Genomic DNA, 21,587 nt, shown 5'->3' with positions numbered 1-21,587 from the left:
TTAGTTGCCTCTTGGCGTTTTAATGGCTATATGAATGGCCAATCACTATATTTGAGGGATTGTTAGTATCATGCTAATGCGGATTAACAGTCTTCTTGTTAGCAATATACCCTGCCAGGTCGACCTCCACGTAATTCCCCCTGGAAACTATCGTGCTGAATTCCAGGTGCATTCATCACGATGGGCTAACTGATCTATCTTTTCATTCTCACCTATCATTTCTCACTGGTGCCCCGCCAGTGTATACCGTTAACGCAGATGGGGTTACCATTCCTTTATCATCTATTAACGAAAAAATCAAACACTATGAAATTTAGCTCATCACCAAATTGTTTATAATTACTCATTCATTCTCATTCCAAAGGTTGCCTGGAAGAGATCGCTTTTAGCGATAAGGTCGTCCATTGTTTTCTCATTGTGATTATTTCTTGTAATTGTTTATATTTATAATAAGTTTACTATTGTAATCTTTTGAAGGAAACAATAAAAAGTATCTATCTATCTATCTTATCCTTTGATATAAGCTACTTTTAATTCCTGTCAGTGATCATATCCCAGTCACGCAAACGAAGTCACCGGTAAAAGTTACTGCCCAATATTTTCATTTCCTTGGGACATATCGTCATAGTCGTAGAATACTGACGGATCTTTATATGTAATATTCGTCAGATCCGTCAGTATTCTACGACTATGACGATATATGGAAAGGAATATGAGTCATTTAGCAATACTGTAATCGTCAACATTCCTCGTTTGTTATACTAACGAGAGGTTTATTTTCATTGTGAAATAGGTAATGAATGTCCCTCGTGACCGCTCACATGACCGGCGTGGCATCGACTACGATACAAAGCTGTTACTACAGTTCTAAAATTAAAAATTGTTAGTGAGATGAAATTGGCATGGCGACGAGTGTAATTCATCTCGCTTTACCATTAATGACACTTGCAACAGTTTAGATAAACACGTAATATTTATTATTACTTTTTAAATTTTTTTTTAACAACTTAGAATGGCAAACAAGCTGACGGTCCACCTGATGGAAAGTAGTAACCGTCGCCTATAGACATGACATTTTCAGACATTTTCTTCCACGCACAACCATTCTTTGGAATCAACTTCCAGCAGCAGTATTTCCGAACAGATACGACAACATAACCTTCAAGAAAAGAGTATATTCCTTTTTAAAAGGCCGGCAGCACACCTGCAATGCCGCTGGTGTTGTGGATGACCATGGGCGGCGGTACTCACTTACCATCAGGTGAGTCGCATGCTCGTTTGCCCCCTGTGTTGTAAAAAATAAACATAATAAGATAATAAAACTTCTATGATACATTTATATAGATAGATATTGTTAAAAATTAAAATAATATATTAAAAATGATTTAATATATATTAGAATATAATAATATATAATATAAATCAATATACATATTTTAGGTGAATTATATATGTTACTGTACTGTGGTTTGGTCATTTGGAGAGGATGGATGAAAGAAGAATTACGAAAGAGATTTATCGGACAAGAATGAATGGTGATGTCGGTAGGGGCCGCCCTAGACGGACGTATGTTGACTAAATATGAGACGTGTTGAAGAAGGGCCAAATTAAAAGTACCCGTAAACGGCGAGCGTGTATGAAAAGATTGATGTATGTGGAAGAAGCGAAAGAGATTTGTTTGAATCGAAGTATTTGGCGTTCCATTGTTTCTGCCTACTCTAATGGGAGACAGGCGTGACAGATATGTATGGTATGTATATAGGTTACTGTATTTCACTTGAATTATTCAATTGTCATTGTATATTTTCGTTTATGGTGCAATATAGAGTTGAATAAATAAATAAATAGTAAATAATTTAATGGAAACGTAAATAAAAATATTATTTACCAAATCATATTAAAACCGCATAAAGTGCCTTTTTTTTGGATGAAAATTGTATGGTAACCCCGCCTGCGCTAACGGTATACGCTGGCGGAGCACCAGTGAAAGGTCATAGATGAGAATGAAAACAGGCCAGTTAGCCCATCATGATGAATTCATCAGGAATTAACCATGATAGTTTCCAGGGGGAACCGCGTGAAGGTCGACCTGGTTAGGTATATTGCTAGTAATGGGATTTTTAGTCTGCATTACTAACAATCCCTTTCCCCCCCGCATAAAGTGCCTCAGTAGAACTTCAATAAACATAAACAGTTTTTTTTTTTTGTTATAAATTATATGTATTCAAACATTTTGTTAAATATATATAAAGGAAGTCATGTTTTATTTATTGCACAATTTGAATTATTGAATTACATAACGAGTTATCACGTGCTCCGTAACCGGTCGCTGAGTACTCGATGATCAAGTCCCGAGCTTGTTTTTTCATCATTAATAAATTATGACGGTATACGTAGAATTTTAAGGTAAGGCTTGTAATTATGTTCATTGTTTGGTCTTGTTTTTTTTTTTATTTTTATTTTTAAGTCGCTGTTTGCTAGGGTTTCGCTTGCAGGAATATGTACGTTACATTGTTTCTGTCTCAAGAGTACTCATAAGACGGCCAGTGTTTCAGGAGTTACGTTAGGGGTGACACAGTGTATCTTGTGGCGTCTTTAGTCATGTTTATGACTGTAGCTGGTAGTATTTTTCTGCTATATGAATAAATTACTTGTTTTCTATTTCTTTTTATATTACTGAGGTGACAAACAAGCATACGACCTACCTGATGGTAAGTTGTTACCTGATGGTAAGACTTTGTATAGATTCTTTTGTTAAATTCATTTATGCATGTATCATTGCACATATGTATAGATTATAAGTGTACAAATCTTTGAAATTTAAAATATTACTGTAGTCTATTTATTATATAACTAGTATTGTAGTTTTTATAAATTTTCTTAATAATAATTATATATTATGAATACGCATGTCGTGGCGGCCTTTAATTGAGGCAGCATTTTATAATGTAACCATATTATCATGAATTTTTTAAGTAGATATAAATGTATGCTTTGTTGGTTGTCCTTAAATAAATAAATAAATAAGAGTTTATTGTGTCCTATGAACAATTGGAATACTACGAGCAATACGCGCGCGATGCTGTCCCTAAAGAAACCTCTTTACCACTGTTTTGAAGAACCTATGCTGCGATCTCTTGTCAAAACCTCGGCAGAGAGCTCGATTCTTACCCTGAGGGCCTACCATGAAATGTTTTCCGAAATTTAGGAGCCAAACGAAACAAAAATTTTATGTTAAAATTACATTAATACATACCGTTTGGAAATATTAAAAATGTTGTTCCTTTGGACTTTTATGATAGGATGTATGACAAACGAAATGTTAAATTCCATTTATTGATCCGATTTTGGTATAAACAAAAACACGAAATTGAGACCGAAATTTCGGAATCTCATTTCATGGTAGACCCGCAGAGCGTTCGTGGGAGTGGGAGTTCGTGAGAGTTCAGTTGCATTAGTTTTATCCAGTAAAGTAAATTTATAATACACACCATACATCATCATTTCAGCCTTTAACTGTCCACTGCTGAACATAAGCCTTCCTATAAGAGGAGTTTTGCCAGTTGTTGGCACGCTTGGCAGACGGGTTGGCAACCGCAGTTAGGCTTTTAGAGACGTCTTAAGAGGCTGCCCATCCCTCTACTAAATTACATCTCTAATAAATTACAACTATTTTTTTTATACAACTTAGAATGGCAAACAAGCTGACGGCCCACCTGATGGAGAGTGGTAACCGTCGCCTATAGAGATGAGCAGTACCATGAACATAACAGAGTATACTGTTTCGCCCATGATACCCCCCATGCGCTGCCATTCCTGAGGACTCAGGTGTTATTTATATAAATTTATTAAGTGTTATTTATTTATATAAAATTATATAAATATATATATATATATATATATATATATATATATATATATATATATATATATATATATATATATATATAAATATATATAAATATATATATATATATATATCTTATATATCTATCAAGTCAATTATAATAATATTATTGCATTCAACAGTTTTTTTTTTAATTTGGTAATAACATGCATGTTTTGCCAATCAAGAACAATTATGTTAGTTTATTTGAGATTCTCAAAAATTGTTGAATCAATTCTTGTTTATAAAATCTAAAAGACCAGTCTCTAACGAAGATAAGTGCTCAATTAGGGTTGCCACTACTAAGATTGTTAGGTATAAGTTGTATTTTTGCGCATGCAAGGCTTACAAGGCCTGGCCACACATATCATTAACAATAATTGTACTGTGAGATCGTTTTGTCCTAACATAAAAACAAAACGTACTGAGTTTGATTCTGGCTACTTTAGAAGAAAATCCGGTTATTTGGGTACCCAGCAGCAGGATTTCCGAACCGACACGACATCATAACCTTCAAGAAAAGAGCATATTCCTTTTTAAAAGGCCGGCAGCACACCTGCAATGCCGTTGGTGTTGCGGGTGATCATGGGCGGCGGTAGTCACTTACCATCAGGTGAGTCGCATGCTCGTTTGCCCCCTGTGTTGTAAAAAAAAAAACTTTCAGCTACTCAAAGGTTTTTGAGAGGTTTGATGTTTTTATAAATAAGGGTGTTATGCTTTGTTTTTTTTTTATATAACTTAGAATGGCTAACAAGCTGACGGCCAACCTGATGGAAAATGGTAACCTGCGCCTAGAGACATGAGCAGTACCATGGACATAACAGAGTATACTGTTTCGCCCATGATATTCCCTAGAGATCCCTTTATGGGATAAGTCCGCCATTGTATATTAAATCATTTAATGTATTCAGTATGAATTATGTAGAATAAAGATTTTACAATACAATTTTACACTCATAAATTTTCCTTGATATTTTTTCCTGTTATTAATTATGGATTCAAATATTTTACTATCAAATTCATGGAATTGCCACTTAAGTTTTCTCAATAAAATGTCTATAAATAAACAAAATATATGTGTGATTCATTGGTCTACGCGACTCCGGTCAGTGCACCCATTGCAAATATTAGGCGTACTCGTGAAATTGCACAAAATTATCTATATACACATGGGTGTTGTTTGAATAAAATGAATCTTATGCGTTGGGAAATAGCGTAAAAATTTGCATACACTTACCTTAGTCCCCTGTACATAAATAGAGTTAAGACAAATCAATCAAAATTAAATCATTCTCGTAACAAGATAAGGTTAATATTTGCATAACAATGATGAGATTCGCGAGATCAACTTCACGTTGTAATTGAAATCTTCCCGCTTCGTCCCTACCTCGCGTATGTCATTCAATATAAACAATACTGGGAAATACTCATAATGGAATGTGCGGCAGGTTTTGTAGTTTCTTTTTTTAATGGATGACAATGGTGTGGTATCCTCGCCTTTGCTAATGATGTACGTTGAGGGGGCCAATGAGGGATATGATCTGAGTTGAAAAGTCAGGTCAGTTAGCCCATCGTGACGAATACACTAGGAATTCAGCACGGTGGTTTCCAAGGGGAACCAAGTGTATATAATGAACCAAGGAACCAAGGAACAAAGGAACCAAGTGTGTATGTGTGTACCAAAGTATATATATATATATATATATATATATATATATATATATATATATATATAAAATTTAGGAATTTCATTAACATTTACATATAGTTTATATTTATATATTTAGTTCATAGTGAAAAATTCTGAAATTAAATGAAAGGATTAGAATGTTTTTATTCCATTTCTTATTCTTATAATATTTTTTTTAATGGGAAAAATCTTTTCAGGACTGTATAAATTAGCTTTTTTTTGGAACAAAATGTATTTTATGTTTTTTTTTTTTTATTATAACAATAGACATCCGTTTGTTAAACATTCAGATTATAGTATTTGTGATATTATTGTATAAGTTATCATGATAGACTTACTTACACTGATAAATTTTAATATAATATTCACGATGACACGCGAAGGAGCTGGATTTAGTTCACATTATCATCATGACCCAGCAGTTTCTTAGAATTACGCATACTACGTACATATATACATATATATCCTGTATTTTTAATATATCGTAAAACTAAATAAGCACGTTGATTTCTGCGAAAAAAAATAGCACCTTTAGTGATAATAAATAAGGTACCTAGATATAAATTTCGAATATTGTGATATTTTTATATATATAATATAATTCCTAAGTGTTATATCATTGGAAGTACAAAATTGTCATTGGAAATAGATCGGATTTATATTGATATTCAATACAAGAGTTATCCTATTGTTTATTTATTTACTTTAATTTAGAATTAACTTGAGCAAAAAATGGTAGACGCTTTTTATTTGTATACTATTGTTTTTATTGTTTTATTTTTGTTTCTTTTGTTTTGTGTGCTTCTGTGTGAGTCGCTTATTCCTTTTTATAAATTATTTCTTTCTTCTTTATATTTTTTTTTCAATTCACACGGTAATAAATGCTATCGATTTCAAGAAGAGTTAGGAGTTAATAATTAATTTAGCCGTGTGCTCCCGACATAGAATAGGCCACCCTTTCCTTTCCCGTAGGTGTAGTAAGAGGCGCTAAGGGAGTGCGAGAGATGGACAGCAGCGTCCCTTTTAAAACATCTCCAAAGACTCACTGCGGTTGTCAATCCGCCTGTCAAGCGAGGCAATTACTATCAAAACCCTCTCAAGGGGGAGACTTATGTTCAGCATTGGACAGTTAAAGGCTGACGATGAATTCATTTAGAAACTACTTCCTCTGTTTCACGGTAGAGACACGAATAGGACAGAGTTAGCCAGCGTTTTGCCCCTTGTGTTGTAAAAAAAACTTCTTTCCACTTGTTTCTTTCCCATTGGTATCGTAGGAGGCAACTAAGGCAGTTGCTTCCTACGATACCATTAATGGTCGATAGATTTTGCCAACCGTAGGAACTAATGGCAAAATCTCCCAAGGAGGTTTATGCTCAGCAGTGGACGATGAACTTTAATTATATATTATTGTTTTTAAGTCTTAAATAAATGGAATAGACGCTAGTATTTATAAATTACGCGGCGTGTGATGTAATGCCCTAATGAGTTACAGTATGTCCATTAATACAAGTTATCGTGCGATATTTGTGAACATTGATATTGGTCTTACGTATTGATATTAAGCACTCGTTACTAGCAAATATTACCAATTTTTTTTTGTTATTATTGTATCAGCCATTATGTGTCCACTGCTGAACATAGGCCTCCCCCATAAATAGGGGGTTTGCTAGTAGTTTTTTTTAATGGATGATAATGGAATGCCGCGCTAATGGAATACGCTAGGAGGCACCAGAGAGGGATGATAGACGAGGATGAAAGAGTTCAGTTAGCCCATCGTGACGAATTCAACAATAAATCTATCGATCCACTGTCGATGGTTTCCACGGGGAACCGCGTATAGGTCGACTTGACTTGAATGTACCCTACATTGCCAGCAATAGGGACTCGTGAGCCCAATTACTAACAATCCCTTCCCTCTTTTTTGCCAGTAGTGGTCACGCTTGCAAACTTTGCAAAGGAAGTGGTGGCCCATTGTATGCCCGGGACAACACTGCATTACCTAGGGGTGGGGGGGGGGGGTAATAATGAGGATTAGTAGCCCGATTGCTAGCAAAACACTTTGTCAGGTCGACCTCCTCGCGGTTTCCCCTGGAAATCATTGTGTTCAATTCCAAGTGTATTTATCACGATGAACTAACTGATCTGTCTTTTCATCCCCACCTGTCCGATACTGCAGGCGGAGTTACCATTCCATTGCCATCCATTAAAAAAACATATACGTGGTATAACGTCGTAGTACGTTATACTACGTGTATGTTTTTTACTGACAAAATGGCAATATTATAATAGAAACGAGATAAAAGAAACACACTAGTGTGCGTGTTTTGTGAATGTTGCAAAAATAGCAATTAATCACGTATTTGTAAAATGTGTATTGAGATTTCTTCAGAGTCGTCAACGCACGTTGTATTATTATTACCAGTAGTAATATTTTGAAATTGGAATTAGTAAGGACAGGAACAGAGATCAACGACGTCTAGATGGAGTCCACAACGTTTTTTGAAATGATATTCTTCTAAAATTATATTAATCTTGTAATTAATTACTTTTATCATTGGAAAAGGTAATTTTATTTATTTATATTCAAATACGACCTTCGTACATTTTGACAAGAGATTGAAGATTAATACCTATGTTTACGTAAATGTTGTCCGATTGGTAAAACGATTGCTGTTGCGATAAAATCAGCTATTGTTCTTTCAACTGAGTTACTTAATAATCACGCATGGGTATATAGGAGTTTATAATTTTTTTTATTGATAATTTCGGTATGAAGGGTGGGATATGGCGTGAAATTACAGGGTACAGAGGAATAACATCTGAGTCCTCAGGAATGGCAACGCATGGGCGGTATCATGGGCGAAACAGTATACACTGTTATGTCCATGATACTGCTCATGTCTATAGGCGACGGTTACCACTTACCATCAGGTGGGCCGTCAGATTGTTTGCCATTCTAAGTTGTATAAAAAAAAAGTTGCCAACCCAGTGATATTTGCCAGTTGTTACTGGTAAAACCCCTCTTGTTGGGGAGACCTATGTCCAGCAGTGGACAGTCGACGAATTAAAAAGATGTTTTGTTTATAATTTGAAGTCTGTGTGTCAGTTTAGGTTTTGTTCGTTCACTTTTTTGCTTCGTTGGTTTGCTTTGTATATTTTTTATATAGTTATATTATCTTTCTAAAACACGGTGTTTCCATACCAGCATACACTCCTTTCGCCCACAAAAAAATAAAACGTTTTCTCTGTATGATACGAGTATTAGGTTATATTTAGACTAGTTCAACTTTTTTTATTTTGTATTTATTTATTTTGGACAACTTGGGTCCATTTTTGTTAGTAAGTGTACCTAAAAAACTATGTTAATATTTATAATAACATACGTATCATCTTAATTCTATAAAACAAATAATAATTGTAATCTATAAAAAATAGCAATTTGATTATTGGGGAAATTTTGAAGTGGACGATGTTTGAAGTTTATCGTAATGAAATCATAGCGCAAATGGTAAGAGTCTACAGAAAATATGTAATTTTCAGAGGCATTGAATTTAAAAAAAAAAGAAAAAATTTAATAAATGAATGAATGAGTATATTTTATTTGCATTATACAATATAGGAAATAAGCAAGACAATTATTAAATATAACGATATAAGTACAGTAAGGCGGTCTTATTGCTGAGAGCAATCTTTTCAGGACAACCTTAGGGTAAAAAAATTAAATATACAAAAATTTGAAAATATGAGTTATGTATTTTAATTATATTTCCTTTAACAATGAATTTTTCATTATTATATGTTACACTATAATTACATACTTACAAGTTTATCATACCAAATACCATAATGCTTAAGAAATAATACATAGGTATATATTTTCTTTTCTGATTTTGCAATGCAATGAATCATGGAAAATCAATTGATAAATCTGTGCCTCTAGTGAGAAAAGGTTCAATTCAAAATGGCCACTTTTCAGGAGAGCCAAAAAACTATTTTAAATAAAGAAAAAAAATTCTGCTGCTTTTATTATTTGCTAATTGAACAAGTCAATGATTGCATTTATAGTAATTTTTTCTCCTCTTTCTTATGAAATTGTCGGTTTTTGTGTAAAACCTATAGTTTTAAAAATAATTCTATTATACCTAATCACACTTAACAAAAATATTAAAATTATCATGTGAAAATAGTTTTAAGTTGAATTAAAACTATTTTATTGAAGTATTGAAGAAAAACAATGTTGTGTATTTTACGCTATAAAAAAATAATTGCTATTAAATGGTGTAAAAGGGTTCAAATCGAACTGATTCATTTTACACAAAAATAAATTTTAATATTTAAAGGGTGGTTCTAAGTATCTTGTCATTTTTGGCACTATTTTTGTAAAATATTGTAGTTTTATTTCTAATTATGACTTTTTTACCACAAATATTTTGTTAATTGTAGCCTTTTACATGTTTACTATCTCTATTGTTTTTAAAGATATCGTTACGATTCTTATACCATTCGAAAGAGAAAAATTTGTTTATTTAAAGTAGCCAAAAAAAGAAAAAGGCTATAACTTGAGTTATACCCTTTCTCACTAGAGGCACAGAAATATCTCAATCAATGCACCGACGCGTTGATATCTTTTCCTTGGCACACAATATTTTTATCAATTTCTAAATGTCTATCCTCAATCCGCGTTGAACCCGCGCCCGAGTCACGCCCGCGACGCGACTGCGGTCATAAAATAGCGGGTATTGCGAATAGCGGGCAATCGAGCCGTCCGGAACTGTGGGCTCGTTTCGCACACAACGAGATAAAAGCGCGTTCCCGTTGTACGTTACGGCACGATTATTATTGCTTAGCGACAGTGTAGCGAGGGAAAATAATAATAATAATATCGTATATAATAATAATTATTAAAATATAATATCGTATATATGAGAAAACAATTTATATTCATATTCGTACTTCGATTGTAAAATTGCTCTTAAAACATGGTTACTGAGTCTGATGTATGATGACACGGAAAACTTACTAAAGGTTACGTATTAAATTTATTTGTTTACATTACAACTTATCAAAATATTATTAAAATAATGTACGTTGTGTAAGTGTGTGTAGGATATACCTTAACTATATATATTAATATTGTTATTATATTCATAACCAGAGCAAATTGTATAATAGTGCCAACACCGTGGGGTGAGAACCTGGTGATCTGTAACACAGGTTTTTCCTACTTCAGACACCAGTTCTTCACAATACATTAACTTATGGAACCTCCAAAAATAAATATATTAGAATATAATAGATGTACAACTGGTATTGTAAAGAGAATAAACTTTATTATTATTAAAAAAAAAATGGGCGACCTTATCGCTAAAAGCGATCTCTTCCCGGCAAACTTTGGATGGAGAGGAGGAATTATAAACAGTTTGAACACGATTGAAGGCACGATGAAATTCTATTATTTTTTAATATAGAATTATTACTTAGATTATAACTTAGAACATAAGATTGTACTGATTCGCTAAAATTTAAGAGATTTAACTAAAACAAATTTTATATATATACTCCGTTGCGCAGTCTATTATATTTTTTGTTATTCTTGTCTACGATCGTCTGACGGATAACACCATATGGGGTTAAGTCCTCCATTGACACTATGTGTATTAAAGTTTAATAAATAATTAATATTATTCTGTTTATACATTTATAAATCTATAGGTGACAGTCATCATTTTCTATTAGAAGAGCTAGTATACCGTTCTAAACAGAATATAAAAAGCAATCTTTAATTTGTTAATATCGTATTGCGGGGGGGGGGGGGAGGGGAGAAAGAGATTGTTAGCAATGGAGTTTGACAGCCCCATTGCTAGCAATATGCCTTATTAGGTCGACCTCCACGTGGTTGTCCTTGGAAACAATCGTGAACAGTTCTTGTTGAATTCGTCACGTAGGGCTAATTGACCTACTTTATCCTTACCTATCATCCTTCATTGGTGCCCCGCCGGTGTATACCGATAGCACGGGTGGGGTTACCATTCCATTATCATCCATTAAAAAAATATATCATGTCGTACCGTCTGGTAAAGGACACGCGCCGTGCCCGATGGCGTACGTGCAGGCGCGCACGTCTCTCATAGCGCCGGCTCCGATTGCAGCTGGGAAGAATTAAAGTGGTGCTATCTATTCCTAATTAGCCAGTGTTCAATTAGTTCTAAATATATACTTAGAATTTAATATTTATAATAATAATTAAAATTTTATATTTTTTAAAATTTCGTAGTTATGTGTGCGGCGATCTCTCTCTTTCTCGATACTGAAGTGAAAAGATTTAGGCACCTCGGCCCCCCCACACGAGTCGTTAATGAAATGAAGGAATAAAACGCTAGATATTGTTGTCTCGTTCTCTCTCGTGTGCATGGCAGCGAAGGGAAGAAGCGAAATATCTGTTGGTAGATTCGTTTCGTATTATGTGACAGTGTTAGTGACAATAGGGACTTATGTTCAGGAGTAGTATTTATTGAATGGTCAATTTGGTGTAAACCATCACCATACTGGGGGGAAAGGGATTGTTAGTAATGTAGACTAAGAATCCCATTGCTAGCAATATACCCAACCAGGTCGACCTTATCGCGGTTCCCCCTGGAAACTATCATGGTTATTTCCTGATGAATTCATCATGATGGGCTAACTGGCCTGTTTTCATTCTCATCTATCACCCTTCACTGGTGCTCCGCCAGCGTATCCCGTTAGCGCGGGTGGGGTTACCACATCATTATCACCCATTAAAAAAAATTAGTAAGAACAATGGAATGTAAATAATCAAATATGATAAATAATTTATGATTATGATGATGGGGGAAAAATTAATAAATAAAACTCATGTACTTTTCCTAATGTGACAGTGAAATATTGCATATAATACAGTTATTATCTATGTAGTGATAAAAATATAATTTATGAAAGCACCTGCAGACAGCGTCTCATTCAAGTATTATATACAGATAGTGTTATTAGAGATTAGGTCTACGTATCTAATAACACGGAAATTTGCTATGATGCAATACAATTATTATATTTCATAGCGGGAATGGATTGTTAGTAATAGGGAATAGTGGCCCCATTGCTGAAAGTATTTTTTTTTATACAACTTTGAATATCAAACAAGCTGACGGCCCACCTGATGGAAAGTGGTAACCATCGCCTATAGATATGAGCAGTACTATGGACATAACAGAGTATACTGTTTCGCCTACGATACCCCCCATGTGGTGCCATTCCTGAGGACTCAGGTGTTATTCCTCTGTACCCAGTAAATTCACGCCATATCCCACCCTTCAAACGTAAGTAGTATAAAAATAAAAAATATTGTTCATAAGTGGGCAATTAATTATGATCGGTTTGCGATCTTTACGATTCGTTGAAAACTATCTTTGCTTCTATCTAGTTAATTGTTTTTTAGAAATATTAAGTATAAATCCTCTGATATTCATGCTTCTTTCCACTTTGGGTTTGCTGGAAGGGAACTCTTTTAGTGTTAAGCTCGTCTTTGTACATGTCAAATTTATATGTGTTATCAGTATGTATAATACAAATCTATACTTATACGAGTAATAAATCTGTAGAGAGGTCAATTCTGTACATGAAATATATTTCCAAAATAACTATCAGGGGGTGATTAATGATCGATATTGATGCCAAAAATGCAATCAGTAAAATTTTTGTCTGTCTGTCAGTATGTTCGTTATAGAAACAGAAGCTACTCGACGGATTTTAACGAAACTTGGTACGATTATTCTTCATACTCCTGGGCAGGTTATAGTATACTTGAGCAGAGCAGTGAAGGGAAATGTTGGGAAAACGGGAGAAGTTATTCAATTTTTAAGCTTACGTCGCGTGTGCAGCCATAATGGGCACTTTTTAAAATGTAAAAATGTCCACCCGTGCGACGCCGGGACGGGCCGCTAGCTAGTAAATATATAAAATAAATAAAATGCAATAATTTTTTAAGGTTCGACACACAGTGCGGTCCGTTAACATTCAGAAATCCTCGGGACAGTGAGGTTGCTGCGTGAGACCTGTGAAGATCCCAGGAAGTATTTGTGCTACTGGGTAAAGCTGGGCTGACTGTACCAGTCACGACTCATGCGCACAACGGCCTAAACGAGAGACTTAGCACGGAAAAAGAGTTTAATTATTATTTTTTAATTGACCTTATTGTTTATTTTTTTAATTTTTAGTTTATAAAATATTGTAACTTATTTCAAACACAATTCTATGATTGTTATTGAATAAATAAATGAAATGAAATTAAATTTACATGTTACAATTTAAATTTAAATATTACAATTTACATGGGCGAAACAATACACTATGTTATGTCCACGGTACTGCTCATGTCTATAGGCGACGGTTACCTCTTTCCATCAGGTGGGCCGTCAGCTTGTTAACCATTCTAAGTTGTATAAAAAACAAAAAACTGCTTAAAAATATAAAAAAAAAATGTTAAAATATAGTTTCTTTGTACTTTCACGGTAGGATTTATATCGAACTAAATGTTAAGCTTCATTTACTGAATTTTTTTAGTTATAAATAAAAACAGGAAATTGGGTCCGAAATTTCCGAATTCGAATTGAGTCGAAAATTTCCGAAAGTTCCGACAATTCGAAATGTCATTTCGTGGTAGACCCGCAGATTGGATCATCGAAATATTCTCAATATTCCAACACCAATACACCACGTGCTAGAAAGAGATAAGATTGCATCAGTCGACGGTGTGGTCGGCGCATGATTATTGTTATTTTTTGTTTGATTTTCAATAATACACTTTATAATTAAACGGATAAATACTAATCTTTCTTATTGATCGTGCACCAATCAAGGGGCTTTCTTCACCGGTAGTTCGTTTATCAGTGCGTGGGTACTTTAATCAAAATATTAGCAAATACTATTATTTTCCATGTAATGACGTAATTAATCTTGTTTACAATTGGTATTAACGCTTGATTATTATGTATATATCTATGGGAAATCCGTTTACATTATTTGACAATTATTTATGGTATCTTGATTAATTGTATATGTATATTATTTAATAATTTATGCAGCTGATTACTTTGTAGATATATTTTTTTTAACTTGGAATTTCTCTAAAGCAGTTTCAATTATACGGAATGATCAATTGAAAATTAATTAATAAAAGAAGATACCTCTAAGAGGGTGCCTCTGTCCCATTCGTGTTTCTACCGTGAAGCAGTTGTGTTTGCATGGCTGTGTTTCGGTTTGAAGGATGGGATATGACGTGAATTTACAGGGTTTGCTCTGTTATGTCCATGGTACTGCTCATGTCTATAGGCGACGGTTACCACTTTCCATCAGGTGGGCCGTCAGCTTGTTTGCCTTGTTTGCTTGCTTGTTTGCATTAAAGAATAAATTAATAAATTTAAATGAGTGAATCGGTTCTCAAAAATTGTTAGTTGTAAGGAAATAAAAAAAAAATGTATTATTAATCTGTAACTACAGATAATATAATACTATTTATCACTATATACACGGAATTGACAATATAACATAAGCTGCTAACGATAATTCAGCGGATTGTTTTACTAGTTTCCATTTCACGTTAATCTATGTACTTAATGTCAACGTACTAATGAACTACCAATCTGATAAGGTTATGTCAAAGAATCTATACTTAATCCGTAAATTAGTAATAACTGGTAAAAAATATGTTGATCCACTCTTTAATACCCACAATTATAGAAATTTAAAAAAAAAGAACTTTTTTAAGGCTCTGCCATCCTTTCTCTCTCACTGAGTACTGGAATTATGTACCAGTGGGAGACTTTGTACAAAAGTCGTATGCTTGAGTACCTCTGTCCCATTCGTGTTTCTACCGTGAAGCAGTTGTGTTTGCATAGCTGTGTTTCGGTTTGAAGGGTGGGATATGGCGTGAATTTACAGGGTACAGAGGAATAACATCTGAGTCCTCAGGAATGGCAACGTATGGGGGGTATTGTAGGCGAAACAGTATGTGTGTGTACTGTTATGTCCATGGTACTGCTCATGTCTATGGGCGACGGTTACCACTTTCCATCAGGTGGGCCGTCAGCTTGTTTGCCATTCTAAGGTGTATAAAAAATCTCGTGATCGCAGTTCATTTTACTTAAATATAAACTTGCGGTTTACATAATAATATTTATAGAATGCACGTTTTTCTGACGTAACCGAACTGACCTTCGTGTGTTCTCAGGGGCGCGGTTGCTACGCGACGCTACGTCACACTTCTAATAATACAGATGTCGCTGGCTACTCGTGTAATGGCGGAAATTAATCATAGTGTGTTCCAATAAATTTTAACAATTATATTCAAATCACATATATATTTTTTTTCACTTTATTCGGAATAATAAACAATTGTACAGTATGTTACTTAAAAATTTACTTAAACATATGAATATTTGTACAATAAATACCATTATCCTTTAATTACTAATAATAAAAATATGGATGTATATAGATATGTTTTTTTTTTACAACACAGGGGGCAAACGAGCATGCGGCTCACCTGGTGGTAAGTGACTACCGCCGCCCATGGTCACCCACAACACCAGCGGCATTGCAGGTGTGCTGCCGGCCTTTTAAAAAGGAATATACTCTTTTCTTGAAGGTTATATTGTTGTATCGGTTCGGAAATACTGCTGCTGGAAGTTGATTCCAAAGAATAAATATGGTAGTATCATAAGTATTCTGCTCGTACTTTAGTTAGTTTAGTTCCATTGCTTTTTTTTTTATAAGAAGTTGCTGACATTGTAAATAAATTAAAATCAGTAAAAAACTTCTGGAAAAATCAAAACAATTGTCAGAAATGATAAACATGGTAAGTCCATAAAATTCCCGTTGTACATACCTATATAGACATAATTAAAAAAAATGAATATAAGTTTTAAAAATAACAACAATCTTATCTCTCAAAATGCAGGAAATAATACGTATTCGCAAAATTTCATCATAATCGGTTGAGTTGTTACGGAGAATAGCGTACACAAACATCGTGACATGGGATTTTTTATCAATATTAATATAGGTATAAAATTATTATTAATATTATGAACAAGCCGCTCGCCCCGACTTCGCGCACGTTTTCTTCTTCCGTACGATTTTTATAAAATGTTATATAAACATGCGTGCTTACATCGCTTGAGGTAATTAAACAGGTGTCTAACTTAATACTACGCGGATTTTGTTTATAATTTTAAGACTGTTTAATGTAAATAAATTCATATTTAATTTGAAATATTTTTCATACAAACATTGCCTTGAAATATTAATTTGTTCAATTGTTTTATTATTATGAAAATTAGCCGAATAGGTGCAGTTCCGAAATGATAAATATAAATATAAATACAAATAGTTTTATTTTGTTTGAAAAATGGTATAAAAGATGTTATATAATACTTAAATATTGTTCACATTTGTCACCAGAATCTGGCGTACAAAATTTATTTAATTGTGCCACTATGCTATGCTAATACTATTTTACTTAAATCGTCATATTATATAAATGTCAATATATTTACGTATTAATAATAAATTATACAGATTACAAATTACAATCATTTTACAATTTACAAATTACATTCATATATATGATAAGCTTCAATACATTCAGCAGGGGTAGAAGGGATTGTTAGTAATGGCGAAACCCATTGCTAGCAATTTGCCGTGTGGTCCCGACCTAGAAAATAGGCCATCTCTTCCTTTCCCGTGGGTGTCGTAAGAATCGACCAAGGGAGGTCGAGGGATGGCAGCAGCGTCTCTCTTAATACATCTCTAAAGCCTAACTGCTGTTGCCGACCCGCTTGCCTAACGTGGCGACTACTGGCAAAACCCCCTAAGGGGGAGGCTTATGTTCAGCAGTGGACAGTTAACGGCTGATGTGATTGTCAGCAATATGGGTATATATGAGATCCACCTCCATTCATTTTCCCCTAAAACTATCATGATTGATTTATTGTTCAATTCATCACACCTTACTTGCTTCATCCTCACCTATCATCCCTCACTGATGCTCCGCCAGTATATACCGATAACGTAGGCAGGGTTACCAGTCCGTCACCATCCATTAAAAAAATACATTCGACAACTGATTTCTATTTATATAGATGTGGGTTTGTTTGTTTATCGGTGCTTTAACGGCTTAACCAGTCGTCACGAAATATGGTATCCGGGATAATTTTTTTTACAACACCAGTGGGAGACTTTGTACAAAAGTCGATTGCTTGGGTACCGCTGTCCCATTCGTGTTTATACCGTGAAGCAGTTGTGTTTCAGTTTGAAGGGTCGGATGTGGCGTGAATTTACAGGGTACAGAGGAATAACATCTGAATCCTCAGGAATGGCAACGCATGAGGGGTATCATAGGCGAAACAGTATGTGTGTGTAGTGTTATGTCCATGCTACTGCTCATGTCTATAGGCGACGGTTACCACTTTCCATCGAGTGGGCTGTCAGCTTATTTGCCATTCTAAGTCGTATAAAAAAAAAAGAAAAAAAACACAGGGGGCAAACGAGCATACGGCTCACCTGATGGTAAGTGACTACTGCCGCCCATGATCACCCACAACACCAGCGGCATTGCAGGTGTGCTGCCGGCCTTTTAAAAATATACAACATAGGTCATATTTCACCCCGGCAAATCAATATATCCCGGTCACACTTAAAAGTAGCGAATTAGTTCTTATCAATAGTAAATTGAGTATGTCGGATTTTTATAAGACTATATTAAAATTGCAGACCGGATCATCGTATTTAAAAATAACTACGCTAACTTGCAGTCAGTATATGTACGGTTAATTTTAACTAAAAAAAAGATGCACAGATATTAACTAAACACAATCTAATTATAACTCATTTATTTCTGATGCAATTTGTCTGTGATGCAACAGTATGCCTGATCAGTAAGTTTTAATTAAGCAAATACTTATTAATATTTACTTAAACTTACATATACTTTTGTTATACTTATACTTATGGGCGACACAGTATACTTTGTTACGACCAGTTTCCTAGTGGAAGGTGGTACTAACAAAATGATAGTCCACCTAATTGGTGAGTTTGTTTAACACTTTAAGTTTGCTTACAAAAAAAAAAGAAAATATTTGTCCGTTAACAAAATATTATATAAAAAAAGATAATGTATCGGAATAATTTTAATTAAAATTTATACATCTTGAATTCATTGTATTCTATCTAAATAAGATATAAATTAAAGTGTAGGCCTTATTAAGGTCAAACCTAAGGGTTTAACCAAGGTAACAATAGGTCCTTAATCTGTGGAAACAGTGGTAAAGTTACTTCATATGTATATATTCAAAATCTATAACAATTAGTATTTGCTAAATGAATCGCTAAATGTGTTGCTAAGCGCAAATCTCGAGAACAGCTGAACCGATATCGCTAATTCTTTTTTTAGAATATTTCTTGAAGTACGAGGATAGTTCTTACGGAGTGAAAAATTTAAAAAATTACCTGAAAAAGTCTAATAACAACATTTTTCTGTACAAAGGATTCGTAATAATATTTAAAAATCTATTTTAACTTTAATACGTATGGTATTTAAATAAAGTTCAAGTGTTAGCGGAGAGGTTCCGAGAAGGCAAAACAATTGAGTGACGTTATTATCGTATATGGTAAATCTAGCTGACCCGGCGTTCCGAGTAGCAGAATAAGTAAAAAAAAAACTAAAAAATTAAAGACCCGACTGTCAGGTGGTACGAAGTTCGCGGGGTAAGCTAGTAATATTATAAATTTAGGTAAAAACTATTTTACAGTGCACATGGAATTTGACATAAATTTTGACACAAATGACATTTGCCAGTGGTCAGTGTCAGTACAAACTAATGTCTTTTTTAATATTATTGAAATAAATTTGATAATCCCCATGGCGAAAAAATACGACGGCACACATAGATTTAGTAAGAGTCATAAAAATAGTGTAAAAGCAGATGTTATTATACTGGGATGTAGCCTCCCGGGGATTGTTACAGCTCACAAACTCAAGAGAAAATTCGGTGACACGATGGTGATCGTTGTTCTAGACCTAGTCGGCCCTACGAGGACACCGTCTAAATGTAATGTCGCTTTTTTAGAAGAAGTCGATGATGATACAACGGAAGTAGATGGAGAGGAAACCACAGTCAAACAAGTAGTAGATAATGTTGCTAGGCATTATATTAGTATGTATTCAAAAGAGTTCAATATACCGTTGCCAAATGCTATAATAATGCCAGAGAATACTAAAACCAACCTGAGCAAACTATTTCAGCACCTAAATGGAAATATTGTGGAATGTTTAAGTGATTATCATGATTTCAATTATCTGAGCATCATGGAGAGGTTTGAACTTAATCAGTATCAAGCACTTCTTGATCAGACCGTAATCGATGTCTTTCATAAAGATAAATTAGACAGTGAAGTTGACAGGAAAATGTTAATGTACTATGACAAGACTACCATGGAACAGCACATTTGTGATGTCTTATTATTTTCTACTTCAAGAGAAATTATGCGAACTGTTGTTGGACTAGTTTGTGGAGCACCAGCAAATACAATATCTGTTCTTTTTTACCTACATCAGTGTTACAGGACTAGCAGCGCAAGAAATCATTTAGACGGAGACAATACAAGGTTCCGTGAGAAACTATTGGGGTATTGTAGACACCGATTAGCTAGCAAACTACAGAAAAGTATAGCTGATATTACAATGGCTACTAAAAGTATTAAAGAAATTCGCACCTACTCCAATGAACAGGTTATTTTGGAAACGATAAAAGGTGAAACGAATTACGTATGCAATTTATTAGCGATGGCTTTGAGACCTGACCAGCTTCTTAAAATTAGATTTGACGACCAGTTAATGTCGAAAGAACAAGCTTCTATAACTAGCAGAATGAGTGCTGGTCGGGCAAAAAAGTTTTTGATTCAATACGAGGAAAATATTTGGAATGACCAAGGTTATAGTGGCGATATTCTAAGCATACAAGGTCCCATAATATGGGCTATGGAAAAGCCAAAAATGTCTACAACTGGAAGTACTGAGAAATATGCGGCTATTGTTGGTTATTTGATGATAAGAGATAGTGACGATAATTCCAAAGATGCCGTGATTGCTCAACTGGTCAAGCTATTTGGCGAGAAAGCAGCAAATCCTGTGAGCTACAAAGAGACGAATATAGCCGACGTGTTCATTCCACGTTGTGGCGATTATATTGCGCTGAGGAAATTTACTGGAGGAACATGCAATGGGTTTCTAGAATGGGGTGCTTTAGATATTTTTGCAGATGGTGATGTGGCCGCTGCGTTGGAAGCAGGTCACGCTGCGTATTTACATTTGTTAAGTATATTGCGACCACAAGCTCAAACGTACGAAGATATCAGCACTGCGGAGTGGCCTACGTTACTGAGGCACAGTCCTTTCGAAAGGTGGTTAGCTGAACTGAACTGCAAGTCTGGTATACGCTTCGTTGTATACACAGCTGCGATTAGCATTGGTGTGCATTTAATACGCACTTACTTGAGAAGGTAAAATAATATTAGAAAAAGAAGCGATTAATTTAAAAGATTTTTTAATACAGTTTATATTTTTTTTATAGAATATTATTTATTTATTGAGAAATAATTTTGTGTTTTCCTTTAGTTCAAATCAATAAAGATGACTCCTTTTCAATTATATTTTTGTATAAATTACCTATATATGTTTGAGGATAATATTGTTGATTCTAAGGACGTATCTGATATTTTAATAGGTGCCCTCAGTTGGGCCCTTATATGTACGGTGCAGGTTGACCTTCAGCGAGGTTAAACCATCATTATTTTATCATCACAAGGTAATTTTGCAATGATGTTTTGTTTGCCTTTTTTAATTATATGTATAAATTTAAATTATATTAGACTATTAGCAACGTACGTTGATGCATTACATTCGTAAAAATATAAAACATTTTATCCACTGTACCTAAG

The 21,587-nt window shown here is 34.3% G+C and overlaps 1 protein-coding gene and 1 long non-coding RNA gene across 2 annotated transcripts; both read left to right on the top strand.

Moving 5' to 3' along the window:
* Positions 1 to 4,332: 4,332 nt before the first annotated feature.
* On the top strand, positions 4,333 to 16,083 carry LOC128200534 (uncharacterized). Its single transcript, XR_008252762.1, has 2 exons — positions 4,333 to 4,499; positions 15,820 to 16,083. It is a non-coding gene; the product is annotated as an uncharacterized LOC128200534 (long non-coding RNA).
* A 3,328-nt stretch (positions 16,084 to 19,411) lies between these two features.
* On the top strand, positions 19,412 to 21,344 carry LOC113510573 (uncharacterized). The gene has a single exon (XM_026894027.3). It carries the CDS (start codon positions 19,510 to 19,512, stop codon positions 21,151 to 21,153), a length of 1,644 nt encoding a protein of 547 aa, XP_026749828.2. The 5' UTR covers positions 19,412 to 19,509; the 3' UTR covers positions 21,154 to 21,344.
* Positions 21,345 to 21,587: the final 243 nt, after the last annotated feature.

This window comes from Galleria mellonella, unplaced genomic scaffold, assembly GCF_026898425.1.
Source record: "Galleria mellonella isolate WM207_F2 unplaced genomic scaffold, CSIRO_AGI_GalMel_v1 utg200, whole genome shotgun sequence".
NCBI lineage: Eukaryota > Metazoa > Arthropoda > Insecta > Lepidoptera > Pyralidae > Galleria > Galleria mellonella.
This window is presented reverse-complemented; position numbering and strand designations above follow the sequence as displayed.